General features: G+C 51.9%; 5 protein-coding genes across 5 annotated transcripts; 2 read left to right on the plus strand and 3 right to left on the minus strand.

The window, feature by feature from the left end:
- Positions 1–644: 644 nt before the first annotated feature.
- B0T26DRAFT_634139 (uncharacterized protein) lies at positions 645–2,413 on the minus strand (the record flags this gene model as incomplete). The annotated part of the gene is made up of 3 exons (XM_060436598.1): positions 645–1,069; positions 1,281–1,817; positions 2,002–2,413. 3 exons carry the CDS (start codon positions 2,411–2,413, stop codon positions 645–647), a joined length of 1,374 nt encoding a protein of 457 aa, XP_060302192.1.
- A 1,198-nt stretch (positions 2,414–3,611) lies between these two features.
- On the minus strand, positions 3,612–5,091 carry B0T26DRAFT_11053 (uncharacterized protein). Its single transcript, XM_060433272.1, has 2 exons — positions 4,228–5,091; positions 3,612–4,173 (listed from the first exon to the last, which is right to left on the minus strand). The coding sequence occupies exons 1-2, from the start codon at positions 5,004–5,006 to the stop codon at positions 3,753–3,755; spliced, it is 1,200 nt and encodes a 399-aa protein (XP_060302193.1). The 5' UTR covers positions 5,007–5,091; the 3' UTR covers positions 3,612–3,752.
- Positions 5,092–7,922: 2,831 nt separating this feature from the next.
- B0T26DRAFT_631082 (Not1 N-terminal domain, CCR4-Not complex component-domain-containing protein) lies at positions 7,923–10,040 on the minus strand (the record flags this gene model as incomplete). The annotated part of the gene is given in 4 exon segments (XM_060436316.1): positions 7,923–7,983; positions 8,042–8,597; positions 8,611–9,700; positions 9,786–10,040. The coding sequence occupies 4 exon segments, from the start codon at positions 10,038–10,040 to the stop codon at positions 7,923–7,925; spliced, it is 1,962 nt and encodes a 653-aa protein (XP_060302194.1).
- A 1,016-nt stretch (positions 10,041–11,056) lies between these two features.
- B0T26DRAFT_669738 (D-Tyr tRNAtyr deacylase-like domain-containing protein) lies at positions 11,057–11,701 on the plus strand (the record flags this gene model as incomplete). The annotated part of the gene is made up of 4 exons (XM_060439096.1): positions 11,057–11,063; positions 11,134–11,312; positions 11,382–11,424; positions 11,481–11,701. 4 exons carry the CDS (start codon positions 11,057–11,059, stop codon positions 11,699–11,701), a joined length of 450 nt encoding a protein of 149 aa, XP_060302195.1.
- Positions 11,702–12,413: 712 nt separating this feature from the next.
- B0T26DRAFT_11183 (cyclophilin-like domain-containing protein) lies at positions 12,414–13,829 on the plus strand. Its single transcript, XM_060433283.1, has 2 exons — positions 12,414–12,889; positions 13,006–13,829. Exons 1-2 carry the CDS (start codon positions 12,523–12,525, stop codon positions 13,770–13,772), a joined length of 1,134 nt encoding a protein of 377 aa, XP_060302196.1. The 5' UTR covers positions 12,414–12,522; the 3' UTR covers positions 13,773–13,829.
- Positions 13,830–13,971: the final 142 nt, after the last annotated feature.

The following is a 13,971-nucleotide window of genomic DNA, read 5'->3' on the forward strand; positions in this document are numbered from 1 at the left end:
TAAGCCTCTGCAACACCTTTTGTTGCTATTAAATGAACATGTATGTACTATGGGCTAGTTCTGGTCCTCTGAGAAATTCCAGAGCGGGAAAAAAAAGAATGCATTGTCAATCGCGGGTAGCCACGTTTGACACTCGACTAGATTGGGTTTGGAACATGGGATATTTTAGGGGGTTGATTACTCTCATAGATGAAGACGCAATTAGCAAGCAGCAGGACGGCTAGTTTTTCTTTCTTTTTCCAACTCCTTCAACTCAGCTGCGGTAGATAATTGGGTTGTATATGTCACAGGTATCTATTTCCAATATGTTCTCGGCGATACCCAGCAGCAGTCTATTTACAAAGGGCTGTACTGGTTCTTGACCAACGATTTTTGAGAATTTGAATAAAAAAAGGCCGGTTAATGATAATAAATGCAGCCTGACTTTGCTGACCAAAACAATGCACAAAGAAAGGCAAGAGATGGTTGTATGCTGCCACAATGTAATGCGAATCAAGAAACCCAGTCCGTTCTATTCCGCGGCACTGGGGCGAGGTCCTCATCCTGGCTATACGTAGGACTTCCATACCGACAGTGCTTGCCATGACCTAGCTTCAAGCTATCCACAACGTTCAGAGAAGCACTTTTGATTCAACGTCAATCGCCTACAGCTTTTCCTTGAGGGTCTGCTTCATCCGTCTCTCAACTGCATTGAGATACTCAGTTGTGGTGACATAATCCTCGCGAGAGGTCTTGCCGCAAGCCAGCGCCAGGTCCTTGGTCATGATGCCGTCAATTTCGACGGCGTCGATGCACGCCTTTTCAAGGCTCTCGGCGAAGGCAACTACGTCAGGTGTCTCGTCCAGCTTACCACGCTGGATCAAGCCGCGGGTCCATGCAAAAATGGAAGCAATGGGGTTTGTTGACGTCTCGCGGCCTTTCTGGTGCTCCCGGTAGTGACGAGTGACGGTGCCGTGGGCAGCCTCGGATTCGAACGTCTTGCCGTCGGGAGTGATGAGAACCGACGTCATCAGTCCTAGTGACCCAAAGCCTTGGGCGACAATGTCGGACTGTACATCGCCATCATAGTCTAGCCAGGGGCCTTTTAGTTAGATTTACTAAACAAGAGGGGTAAAAGATAGAGGCTAGAGTTTCCTTCCCTAAAGGAAAAAAGAAAAAGGTGAGGGAAAACTGCAAAGGGGGGCAGCATATGAGAGCGAGTGGGTCAAGGCTGAAAATGGAGAAAAGAACGAAGAGAGAGAGAGAGAGAGAGAGAGAGAGAGAGAGAGAGATGCACTGACTCTTTAGGGCCATAATGTAGCCGCCGGAGCTCTTGATCATCTGGGCAACCATATCGTCGATGAGGCGGTGTTCATACCAGATCTTCTTGGCCTCAAACTGGGCCTTGTATTCGGCGTCAAATATCTCCTGGAAGATGTCCTTGAAGCGGCCGTCGTATTTCTTTAGAATGGTGTTCTTGGTGCTCATATAAAGGGGCAGTTCTTTGTCCAGGGCCAGCTTAAAACTCGCGTGGGCGAATCCGGTGATGCTATCATCGGTGTTATACTGCGTCTGGGCAACGCCACCGCCATTCTTGAACTGGAACACTTTGATTTCCTGGGGCTTGCCACCCTCTGGGGTGTAGACCATGCTCAGCTTGCCTGGCCCCAGGATCACCAAGTCCTTGGCGCGGTACTGGTCGCCAAAGGCATGGCGGCCGATGATGATGGGCTTCTTCCACCCAGGAACCAGACGGGGGATCCGCGGGATGACAATAGGCTCGCGGAATACAGTGCCGCCCAGAGCGTTACGGATAGTTCCATTAGGCGAGAGCCACACTAGCACGTGGAGAAGGCTGGTTAGCATTTCGTTTACTATTTTTCTAGAGGTGCAGTGGAGGGAAACTAGTGGTTAAGCAAATGTCCAAAAGTCTAATTGCGACCGGGCCGGGAAAAGGCGGTACGAGTAAGGAGCCAAGGATTAACATAGAAGCAAGCTATTGGGCGGCCGGTTTTGACTTACTTTGCTTCAGGTTGAACTCCTTAACGCGTGCCTCGTCAGGGGTGATGGTAGCGCACTTGACACCAACAGAATACTTTTTGATGGCCTCAGCAGCATCGATCGTGACCTGGTCGTTGGTCTCGTCACGGTACTCGAGACCCAAGTCGTAGTACTTGAGGTCAACATCCAGGTAGGGGAAGATGAACTTTTCCTTGATGTCCTTCCAGATGACGCGGGTCATCTCGTCGCCATCGAGCTCGACGACGGGGTTCTTGACCTTGATCTTGGCGGGGACGGCGGAAGCCATGGTACGTCGGCGGTTCTGGAATAAGAGGGCTGGGGAAAGTCGAGACACGGAGACAGCAGGGGAAGTACAAGACCGGGTGGTTTGGCGGAGGGAGGCACGGATGGTGGCTGCGTTGACGGGCGTCATGGTGGGAAGGGGGAAATGGAAGTAATAGGAAGGGCAGTGAGGGAGGGAGAGGTAGATGAACCTAGGCTGGGCTGGGCAGCCGCACCGGACCGGGCCGCCGTGACAAGAATCGGGGCTACAAGATGAAGCCGGCGACGAGAGCCGAGGATGTAGTCTCGATGGTGTTGATTGGTGCTTTTGAGCTGTAGATAGCGCCGGCAAGTCAGGGAGCTCGATCGGGCAGGCGGACGCTCTCTCGGGGTCCGATTGCGGCTCTACACTCACTCATGCAGCGTTCAAATGCAAGATACCGGAAACCGTTTCGTTTGGGGCCGCTAGGGATACAACACAGGGCGAACCGGTAGATCGGTGGTGGGCTTGACTGGGGCGAGCTGGGGAAGGGTGGCGATGCTCAGTGGTCTGTCTAACAGCGTCGTGACGTGACACAACCTGAAGAGAGAGGGGGGGGAAGCAGCCGGTAGTGCGAATCCGACGTGAGATTTGGCTTGTTAGGTTCTGTAGTAAGTATATAAGGATTCCTCCACAGCCGATGTATGATGAAGCAACCTCATACAAGTAATTCTCCCGCGTCTTGCTCTCTCGTTGAATGAATCTCCGATGATGGTAAAACTCTTCGAAGATCGGGTCAAAAAGTGGGGTACGACCGGGTAAGAAGAGGGGCGGGAGGAGGGGGGAGGGGGGAGGGGGGAGGGGGGGGTTGGTTTGGACAAACCCCTCCTTATCCCATTTCACAGGGTTGTTCTCATACCAGAAAAGGCTTAGAATGTTGCACAGTTAGCCAAAATCGCCTAAGGTATGTAGGTAACTCGGGTGTTGGTTTTGCCGCAGCAGATACAATTGCCCGGTCCGGACGGGCGAGAGGACAAGGTAAATAGTAGCAGAGTACCTAAGGTAGGTACTGAGGTAGTATCCCAACGGACGTACTCCATAGACAGTCAAGAACTACGATACGGTGACCAAGGTAAGGCAGGTGCCTATCTTTTCCTCGGTGGCGGTGGAAGTGAACGAGTTTCTCAAACCTATTGGATGGGATCACGGCCTTGACTCGCTCAGACATTAGCAGTATACAGGTATTTCACTTTCGCTTCGCACGATACTCCTTCCAAAATCCTACGTAAGTAGGTAGTATTCATTGAATCCTGTGGCCATCCATCCAACTCCTTATCACCGAACCAGTTGGCCTCCTTCACTCAACACTTCAACCTAGAGGGCGAACATCTGATGCCCATATTCCTCAGTATTCGACACATCCGACAAAAAAGCAAGCCAGAAAGCTTCTAGGGCGAAAGCAGAGTAAGACAAACAGGGAACGAGAAATACATCTCCTGCTTTTGCTGCCTTAGCAAGGAGACACTCGGTGTTTCTGTCGGTCGGGCTCGCAGTTACTCCCACATGTTGGGCACTCGAAGCCGTGAGTTGCGTATTGCACTCGTGTGGTTAGACACCGATTACAACGCCACCACCCGCTAAACATGGCGAGGGGAGACCGAGTCTTCCACCATTCAGCATCACCCTTGCTACCACGGCGAGGAAGATCTTCCTTGTGGAATTCTCGGAGGTGGTCACGGAAGTGATCTTGACGGAAAAAGGGGATTTCACGGCGGTGACACTTCCGGTAGTCGCAAGAGAATTTCTTCTTGTGCACCTCCTCTAGGTGCACGTTTTTGTAATGACGGTCCAAGTCTGCTGACCGGCCAAACCCTTTTTGCTTGCACCCGGAAACAAGACACGTAAATCTCTCTTTCTCTGGTATGGGGGACCTGGTGGTTGGTTAGTTACATGCATCTTCTTGCCAGATGTGCTTATTGACTTACTCTAGAAACGGCGAGGCAGGCACCTCTTGGCCCAGAGCCCCAGAATCTTCATTTGCCAGCTGTTTCCGAAGCTCGGCAAGAACTGCTACAATTGCAAGGTAGGATATACTAGATGCTTCCTGTCCTTGTAGCCTGAGTTGAAGCTGGTAGGCCGCCTCCTCGAGTGCCTCGCTCACCCTCAGGTCTTCAGGAAATGTCCCCTCTTCCTTGAAGAGCTGATAGAGATGGTGGTAGAGGACGTTTTGCACTGCTTTCCGGTCTGCAGTGCACCGGTCTCGCTTTCGAAGTAGTAGTCGCTGGGCCAGGTTTCCGACGGCATCCGAGCTAATAATTGAAGGCTGTTCCCCACCCAAGTCGAGCCGTGACTGGGCTCGCTGCATAGCTAGGCTGGCGGCGTTTTCGATATCGCCAACGGCGGTGGTAAACCTTTCCGAGGACCGAGCTGTGACAAGTGGAACATCTTCGAGGACTTGCATGTCGACATGTGCATATTGGGCTCCGGTGGATGAAACAAAGTAGTCTGTGTTCTGAGCGTCATCGTGCATCGTCGAATAATAGGACGACGACTTGTCGTATTTGGTGGCATTCTCAAACGTAGGGGAGCTCAGAGGGTAATCCATTAGGTAGCCTCCCGACGAACATGTGCTAGCCGACATGCTGCTGTCAACTGTGTAGCTTGTGGCCTCGGACAAGGTTTTTTGCATGGGGAAAGGGCCGGGCGGGGAATCGTCTGGGTTCGAGGCTGCCCGGTAGAAATCATAGTGACTATGGTTATCCATGGAAACTGGTCCCGCTCCGTGACTTGATGTCCGTAATGCCCGAGTGTTTTACCGTACTGTGATCCGCTAGTCTTGAAGAGCGTAGTTGGAAGGCGATCTTGTAATCCGATATTATCAGCAATCGACCCCTCTTGGACAGTTTTCCGGACACCGCGGGGGGGGCAAAGATAGAACCCGGATGAACTCACAGGTCTGACTATGGCCAAGGGTGAAAAAAATAATGATGACAGAGAGCACTGGGGAAGAGGAAACGATACGGCGCTTAAGTGAGAGAAGCAATCAGTGAAGATGGTTGACGCATACCTCCCCGGACAACGAGGATGGTGAACGGAAAATATACCCAGCTCAAAATACGGCTGCCACGGGCTTGGAAGAAGTGAAGCGAAGCAACTTGCACACCGTAGGTGTGAGGCTGGCAATTGGCCAGGATGGGGTGTGTAGAGAGGGACATCTGCAAAGGCATCTGCACATCGAGCTTCTAGAATGGGTTTTCGAGCCCCCTCAAGAGGGGGTCCTTGCTGCACAGTGATGGGGAGGAACAGCCAAACAAGCCCTGCCATCGGGGTCATGCACGGAACAGAAGAGAAGATCGAGCGACTCTGAGGAGGCTCAGTTCGGTCCGCTGCTTGGGTGGGCTCGGCGAGACACCTTCGCTACGGCCACACCAATCAATCACAGCTCGAAACCGAAGCTATGGAGGGGACAGTGAGAAAAATACACCTCGCTTGAGGAAGTGCACAAAAGCTGTACTCTAAGTCATACTTGTATTCCTGCGCAGATGTCGGCTTCGGTGAGGAAGTCGCAAAAGGTGTCGTGAAGAGTAAAAAAGGAAGAAAAAAAAAAGGGAAGGGGGGTAGTACAAGCAAGAGGGCTCAGTCGTGAAAGGCGAAGAAGATAGCCTCAACCTGTTGAAACTAACCCATGGGAAGGGTGAGGGGGGATAAGTTGGCCCGCCCGCTCCTTCTCGCCAGTCCTTTGCCAGTCGCCTCATCAGGGCTGACGACAAAATGCAGGGCGAGAAGCAGGGTATATGACTACTGAGTCGAATCTAGTGGATCAGCTGCGACTTGGAAGAATAAGAGAGAATCCTCAGAGCCTCGCAGACACAACAAGCAAGGGTGGGGGGGAGGAGGGGGGGCCTATACAATCATGTCGGGGCCACGAAACACCCCACCCCACACAAGGCGCAGGCACAGCATCTTTATAAGGGAGACTGAGGTGGGAAGCGAGGAACCATGGTGGGCAGCTTGCAGAGCACCGAGACGAGAGGTTGACTGTTAATCCAGGTCCGCCTGTAAAGAAAACGTCCTTGTTCCAATAGCATGGCGTCACTTGAGATACTCCTCTTATCTTCGACCAATCTTACCGGTACCTGGGCCATCTCAAATCAGTGAGGCTAGCCTCGGGCAGAGTGAGAAGAAGCAAAAAGGCGGATCAAAGTGCGAAAATATAATGGAATAGAAGAGCCTGTTTGGTCCAGACAGTGCAGTTGTCGTCGTTCTCAGTGCGGCTGAGCAATAAATGCAAGCTTAGGAACTTAGTCTCCCTCCGCCACCAATCCCACAACAAGAACTGTTCCCCATCACAAAGCCCCGCAACTTCCCCCACCCTTCTTCCGAGCTCCCGCCCTTTGACAAAGTTCGGTGTACAGAACAAGGAAGCGGCCGAGAACGACAGCCTCGTCAGGTTTGCCGCTGTCGGTGAGAAATACCTAATGCCATTCTGCTTCGTCTACAGAGTCCCACATTTCGGCACTCTAGTGTTGCAGCGTGCTAAATCTACCGACGTGCCTCCCCCATTTTTTCCTAAAAGAAAATTAATAAAATTTACTCAAAAGAACAAAACAAAAAAATTAAAGGAAGAATAAGAAACCTGCTTCATAAGTTTGGTGCCGCTGCCGCCTTGTGCCCGGAACAATGTGAGATGTACTTACCAACTACTCCGTATTCCGTTGTGTCATTGTGCCTGATAACTAAAAGCAGGGCTGCCTCAAGGTGTGCCATTTCCAATATGACGAAGACTACGCACCCCTACATTCCCTGTTCGGCACCGACACCATTCATTTTAGGGGCCATGCCCCACGTTGATTTGCAGATACCAGTTTGTCGTCGAGGCAGAACGCTAGGCTCTCTGAGCAAATACCCAAGATAGAACTGCCGGACCCAAGCCAGGTAGTCAGAAAGCCACCGTCGTTACGGATAACGAACCCGAAAGTAGAGCAAGGCTCGAGGCTGTTTTGTAGCTAAAACATCCGTCCCGCTCCGACCAGGGTGCCGGTTCCGGCATCTAGAGACCAAGCAGGCATTGTATGACGAGGGAAGGGATGTTTATGCCCTGCGCTCATGTGAACGAAACAGGACCGCCAAAAATCCTAAGTTGCAGAAGGATAGAGTTTATTAAGATGTGACAACTACATAATAAACCAAGGCCGTCGATACTTGTGACAAACAGGCCCAGAGTCTCGTCCTGATGCCGCCATACGATTTACCTCGTGGCGTCTACAACGACTGTCTGGTCTATACTTTTTGCCTGTGAGAAGTCATATTGTTCGCCGTTGGTGGGAGGTTTTGCTCATATATAAAATTGTATAGCGGCCTGGGTCTTGGACTGACTCTTGGAAAATGGACATTGCAGGCGGCTGCGCGGGCATGAGCGCGGGACGGGCACCACTTACAAATTGCGTTACCACAAAGGTTTGCGAGTTTGCCTGATAGGGTGGCGAGGCGCCCATACCGGGTGAGTTGCTTTACCATTTCATCAAGATATAGGATAAAAAAGCACCAGCCACGTCCATGAGAATAAGCCTATCCTCTCCTCTCACCTCCAGCCTCGTGCACTATCTTGACAAATATCCGCAAACTTATACACACAGCCCACAGGCCAACCATCCGCGCGCAGATCCTAGTCGAGCCGAGATTATACGTCGTCCTCAAGGAACTTGTAGGCGAACTTGAAATCTGCCTTGCGACGATTCATCCTGGAAAAAAGGTAAGCAACGTGTTTGTCATTTGAGTGGGCAAGAAGATTTGACACACCATGTGCTCTCATAGTCAAAAAACCGATATGTTCCCTGCTCAAATTCTTCCGTGATAGATTTCGGCTCTTCGTGGCGTTGAAACCATGTCTGGTATTGCTTGTGGAACCTCCAACTCTGGTCTTTCAACGCCTTGGCGGCCAGATATTGCTGGTATGTACCCTGCTTATAATAGAATACATAGAACAGTGTGTCTGGGTCAATACGCGAATACAGTCTAGGGTCGTCGAATATCGACAACGGCTCCTGTGGGAACTGCGTGTGCGTGTGGTATTTTACTTCGGGCTGGTAGCTCCGTGGTGCTTCTGCATCAACCGCCTCAGGCTTGCTCGCCTCTGATGAAGCCTGCATCCTCTGTGTTGTTGGCGAGCCCGGGGGTGCGGGACGCTTTTTGGTTATTTCAAATGACTCTACCAGGTCTTGCAAGGATGCGGGAAGGTGGTAAATGGACTCTTCTTCCTCTTCTTCCTCTTCGATGGGCCTAATCCCATTGGTCGTGCCGTTTGTTTGCCCCACTAATAGAATGTTAGCACGATAACGACACCCTTGGTGACTATCTTCTCTCCTGACCTTTCAAAGAGGATCCTATAGGCTCCGATGCGGCCGTCTGAGCTGGCGCTTTGCCCCGCGAGGACGTGGCTCTTGTTGCCTCTGGCTTGGCTGGTAACCCCGGCGCCGGGGCAACCGTTGGCGGCATACTTGTCGGCGCGGGGACGGCGTGTGTCGGCTTGTCCTGTTGTACCGGCTGTATCGATGTTGAACTGGGAGAGTTTGCCGTGCTCGTCTTTGGTTGTGAGGCTGGTAATGGCGAGATGATAGCGCTTGGTGTTGCTGATGGCGGCGGCGGTAGAGGTGCAATTCCTACATTGTTCTTATCGCTTGCCGCAGCGGCTGCGGCCGCGCTGGCGTATTTTAGGCCCTCGCCAGCAGGTCTAGTCGGGACAGACGCTGGTTTCATGGCAACAGCACTCGACGACCCGTTGCCAATGGTCGGCAGTGGGTTGCTATGGACTGTTGCAAGGGTTGGAAGGGGTGATTTGAGCTGCGTTGAGGGGCGCCGTCCAGACGACGCCGCCGCTGCATCGACCGTCGCACGTTGTTTGGCAGCCGGCACACTTGGAGCCCTTGTCTCCGGCTCACCAATGTCATCTTGTACCGACTGAGTATCCTGCGATGAACCTTTGTCGCCCTCCTGGTTCATGCCGTACACGTCCTCCTCCTCTTCTAGATTCAGGTCATCGTACATGCCGTCGTCCTCCATGAAGTCATCATTCATGCCGTCTGACACATAGTACTTGATGCTCTCCTCTAGATCAGTCACTTGTTCGGTTTCGACACCCCCGTTCTCCAGAGACCGTCGTATCAGCTCTAGTTTCCCTTGGTGCCACTTATGCCGTTCGATGATGCGCTCGATCTCGGCCATGCGGTCTGCCTTGGCGCTGTGGCCTTTCCCTTTCTTCATTGTCGCCTGTATTGCTTCGCCTTCGGCCTCAAGTGCCTCGATCTGTTGTTCGAGTTCATCAACCGTATTGCTCAGAAATTCGCACGCCTCCATCTTGGCCTGTTCCTTGGGGTCCAGCTTCGCGGCTGCCGACAGACCCTCCTTCGAGTACGCCTTTGTTTTCATCGCCTTCTCGACCGCCTTGAACTTCTCCATTTGCTAAAACACGAATGATAAGCGCAAAATGTCCAGATCGGCGGCAGAGGCCGCCTGCTGAAATGTCATGGGAAGCAGGATTACAAACCGTCTCTATCAGCCTCCTGTGGTCCAATAAAGGAGCCTTGTCCTTGATGTCGTTGCTCGCCGCCCATGTCTTGATCTGATCTCGTAGTCTCTGCAGCTTCTTTATTTCGCGCTTGAGCTGGTCCTCGAGTTTTTCTTTCTGGGCTGGGTTGTTGGATTGCTCGATCTTCTCGTATATGCCCTCGAACTCTGCGACACCTTCGGCCACCTTCTTGAAGCACTTGTCCACTTCTTGTGCAAGTTTGCGCGCCGCCATCTTGTACGTGGTCTCCCGCCGCCTTTGGGAGAGAAATTAATTCCGGGAAGGTCGACCTGATATGCTTCCGGTGGCGCTGCGACACCAAGGGCTAGGGTGAAGCCCGTGAAAGTAGTGGGCTGTGTGGTCGAGCGCTGACGAAGCTCGCAACGTTAGCTCGAAACGCAGAAATGACAAAATTGTGGCACGTCGCAAGGCGCCGCACATAATTACCTGAGAGCGGTCGCCACAAGATTGAGGTGCAGGCGCTGTTTTGAGTCTTTGGCGGTTACGGTAGCGGATGGCAGAAGCACGGCTGTCGTTGAAAGAGCCAGGCTGTTTGCTGAATCGGAATGCCAAGCCAAATCAAAGAAAGCCCAGCTCGCGGCTGCGGCTCGCCGCGTGTGGCTTCCTGCCGTCTAGGTACGGTATACATGTATGGACAGTACGTAAGGCAGTAAGACGCGTTGTTCCTAGCACCTCCTGTACCTTAAATGGGGCGAGACAACCCCTCCCAATCGACTCTTCTATTTCCCTAGCCCGCACTGTAGCCCTGTCATTCTTCAGGCCACAACACCCAAGAGCGACACGAATGAACTCTTGCAGTCCACGATAAAATACTCAGAAATCGGTATTACTACATTCTCCTCTTTACGTGGTATCTACGGAGTACATGTTATACCAACATGGGGAGGACTTACTGAGGAGAAATTTCCACGGCGGCTTCAGTCTTTGGCTGCAGGGGTTATCGTGCACGTCTCTTTTTATCTTAGCTTTGAGGATTGTCTGTGTCGTAGCGGTAGCCCCGACCGCGGCACGGGAATTCCAGCTGAGAGACGCAGCCTGGGTGGGGATGGTGTAAATAGTACAGGCAGGTAGGTAAGGTAATTACTAGTAGCGTAGGTAATTACCTAGTGAGTTACGGAATTATTCCTACTTCGTGTAATCCGACCTCTCTTCAAACTTCCCATCATAACGAAAGCGCTCATTCTCAACTCTGAAGAGTAATCTACGGGCATCGTACCCCCTCCCCCAAAATGAAGGGTGCGTATTTGCGTGGGCCTTTGAAGTCTGCAAGGTCATTGCTTTTCCGTGTTCTCACTTTTAGTTGCAGCTATCCTCCAGCGAGTGCTCTCAGCCTCAGTCACGGTAGAGAAAGAGCTAGTGTCATCCATCGGCAAAGGCATCTTAGTCTTTGCAGCTGTGGCTCCTGGAGATACCCAGAAAGACGCTGAATTTATGGCAGCTAAGGTCTTGAAGATGAGGTTATGGGATGATGACGAAAGAGGCCGGGTATGATAGCTTTTTTTTATCCCTCAACATGCCACCTTGCTGCTCGCTCCCCTAACCAGCCTGGGTCAGTGGAAAAGAAGTGTCCAAGACATTAATGGCGAGGTCCTTTGCGGTAAGAATGTGGTACTAGTTTGCTACCGCGCTAGCGGATCTGATGGCGGTCCACAGTGTCCCAGTTCACACTTCTCGCTTCGACAAAGAAAGGAACCAAGCCCGACTTCCACGGGGCCTTAGGACCAGAAGAGGCCAGAGACTTGTACCAGTATTTCTTCAGCAAGGTGCAGGAAGGCTACGATGCAAAGAAGGTGAAGGACGGCGTCTTCCAAGCCATGATGGAGGTTGCTTTAGTCAACGACGGACCGGTTAGAACCCCCACATCAGTCATCTAGAACCCAGCTTGCTAACGGGAATACGGAGTAAGGTCACCTTGGAAATATCGACAAATCAAGGTCAAGCCAGCAAGAAGGGAGGACAACCTCAGCCAAATATCAAATCTAAGGACTCTCCGTAGCGTGGTCAAATTATAAGCTCAGCTTCCACCCTCAGGTATTAGGCGTCAAATGCTTACCTACTCACCGCTAGATGGGCAAATTCCGATGTTTGTTGGCCCCAAAGGCCTTTTGGAGAGGTCCAGTTCCGATGTGCTGAACAAAATGCTGCAAATGATGATTGGTGCTGGAAACTTTACCTGCTGTTGTTTTGCCCATTAATTTCATGTACCCAGTATCTGCCGACGGTGCCCCATTCAAACATTAGCGTCAATGGGCTGCCCCACCTTCCCGTCGAAGATTCAAGAAACCTCCCCACCTCGCACTGGGCGTATGTTGGGACTTAAATGGGTTGCCCCACCTTCCCGTCGAAGATTCAAGAAACCTCCCCACCTCGCACTGGGCGTATAAACAGCCTTGTTGGACCGTCAAGCCGCGGTTCTTCAGACTCGGGTATAATCCTACACTTTCAATCAATCGCCCTCGTCTTGTCAAGCGTGCCATTCAACTTTCCTCCCCGTTTCATACTTGAGCGGCAGCTCTACCAGTTCTATTTCAGACTTCTGAGACCAAAAGCTTGCCTGGACAAGGAGCCAAGTCCCCCTCCTTCTCCCCACCTTCCTCCTGGGACGTTAGCTGTCCTCCAACGTCTTAATTCAGCTTCCTGATTCTCTTTCCACGTGCCTCGATCCAGCGTCCTCTTAATTCGAGAAGTAGTCAACATGTCTTCTTCCGAGGAAATTAAGCAGGCTCAGGCTCGCAGCCGAGTCTTCTTCGACGTCACCATTGGCGGCAAGCCAGCTGGTCGCATCACCTTCGAGCTGTTCAACGATGTCGTGCCGAAGACCGCGGAGAACTTCCGTGCTTTGTGCACCGGTGAGAAGGGGGTGGGCAAGACGGGCAAGCCACTTCATTACAAGGGTTCCATATTCCACCGGGTCATCAAGCAGTTCATGATCCAAGGCGGCGACTTCACTGCCGGCAACGGCACTGGCGGCGAGTCAATCTACGGCACCAAATTTGAAGACGAGAACTTCGAAATGAAGCACGACCGTCCCTTTTTGCTGTCCATGGCCAACGCTGGTCCCGGTAAGTGACAGTACTTCGCCCGCAATTATTGCAATACTCGCGCATTCTCCAAAGGAATTTGAATCTCGTTTTATGGCAAATAAATGACTTCTAACACACTCCTTGGCACACTGTAGGTACCAACGGCTCTCAGTTCTTCGTCACGACTGTCGAGACGCCACATTTAAATGACAAGCACGTTGTGTTTGGTCAAGTGCTCAGCGGCAAGTCTGTCGTGCGCCAAATCGAGAATCTGACGACTCAAAACGACAAGCCAACACGGGATGTAATTATTGCAGACTGTGGCGAGCTTCCGGACTCCGACGCCATTGCAGCCGAGTCCAGGGTTCCCGATGCATTTGGCGATAACTACGAGGACTTCCCTGAAGACCAGAATACTGACGGCAAGCCCCCAGTGGCAGACAAAATTCTCGAAATTGCCAGTGGCTGCAAGGAATTTGGCAACAAGGCGTTCAAGAGCGGTGATTTTAGCGTGGCACTTGACAAATACCAAAAGGGACTACGATATCTCAACGAGGACCCAGAACTCGACAATGAACCGTCGGGCACCAAGGAGAAACTGGATGCTCTGCGCGTCACTCTCAATAGCAATGCAGCGCTTATGAATCTTAAGTTGGGGGCATGGGATGAGTGCGTGCGCGCTGCCGACAATGCACTTGCCGTCCCGGGCATTTCGGACAAGGACAAGGCAAAGGCGCTGTACCGGAGGGGTTATGCACAAGTGCGCATGAAGGATGAGGATGCCGCTCTTAAGAGTCTCGAGGAGGCGAAAAAGCTATCACCAGAAGATGCCGCCATTACCAACGAGCTAGCCATTGTCAAAAAGGCGGCAAGTGCGAGAATCGCCAAGGAGAAGGCCGCCTACAAGAAATTCTTCACTTGACCTGTGGCAGGCTGAAAACTACTTTGATGTGCCTTGTCTCTCAGGTGCTCATCAGGACCTAAAAAAGGTACTCGTTATGGGGTTTAGCTACCTAGTAGGGAGGCTCCTCGTAGTCAAAAAGCTTTTGAGTGGTTGGGGGATTTGGTGAAAAAGCTCGTGGTGAAAGGGGTTTCACTGAGGCTAAAGGCGAAATCTCGAT

Source organism: Lasiosphaeria miniovina (assembly GCF_030549165.1).
Source record: "Lasiosphaeria miniovina strain SMH2392-1A chromosome Unknown B0T26scaffold_1, whole genome shotgun sequence".
Classification (NCBI taxonomy): domain Eukaryota; kingdom Fungi; phylum Ascomycota; class Sordariomycetes; order Sordariales; family Lasiosphaeriaceae; genus Lasiosphaeria; species Lasiosphaeria miniovina.

What these genes read in the sequence shown, in the direction of transcription:
- B0T26DRAFT_11053 (XM_060433272.1), bottom strand. Translation starts at nt 5,006, where the DNA reads ATGGATAACCATAGTCACTATGATTTCTACCGGGCAGCCTCGAACCCA. An exon ending in CCTGCCTCGCCGTTTCTAGA is followed by an intron (nt 4,174 to 4,227) that starts GTAAGTCAATAA and finishes ACCAACCACCAG; the next exon opens with GTCCCCCATACCAGAGAAAG.
- B0T26DRAFT_11183 (XM_060433283.1), top strand. Translation starts at nt 12,523, where the DNA reads ATGTCTTCTTCCGAGGAAATTAAGCAGGCTCAGGCTCGCAGCCGAGTC. An exon ending in CATGGCCAACGCTGGTCCCG is followed by an intron (nt 12,890 to 13,005) that starts GTAAGTGACAGT and finishes GGCACACTGTAG; the next exon opens with GTACCAACGGCTCTCAGTTC.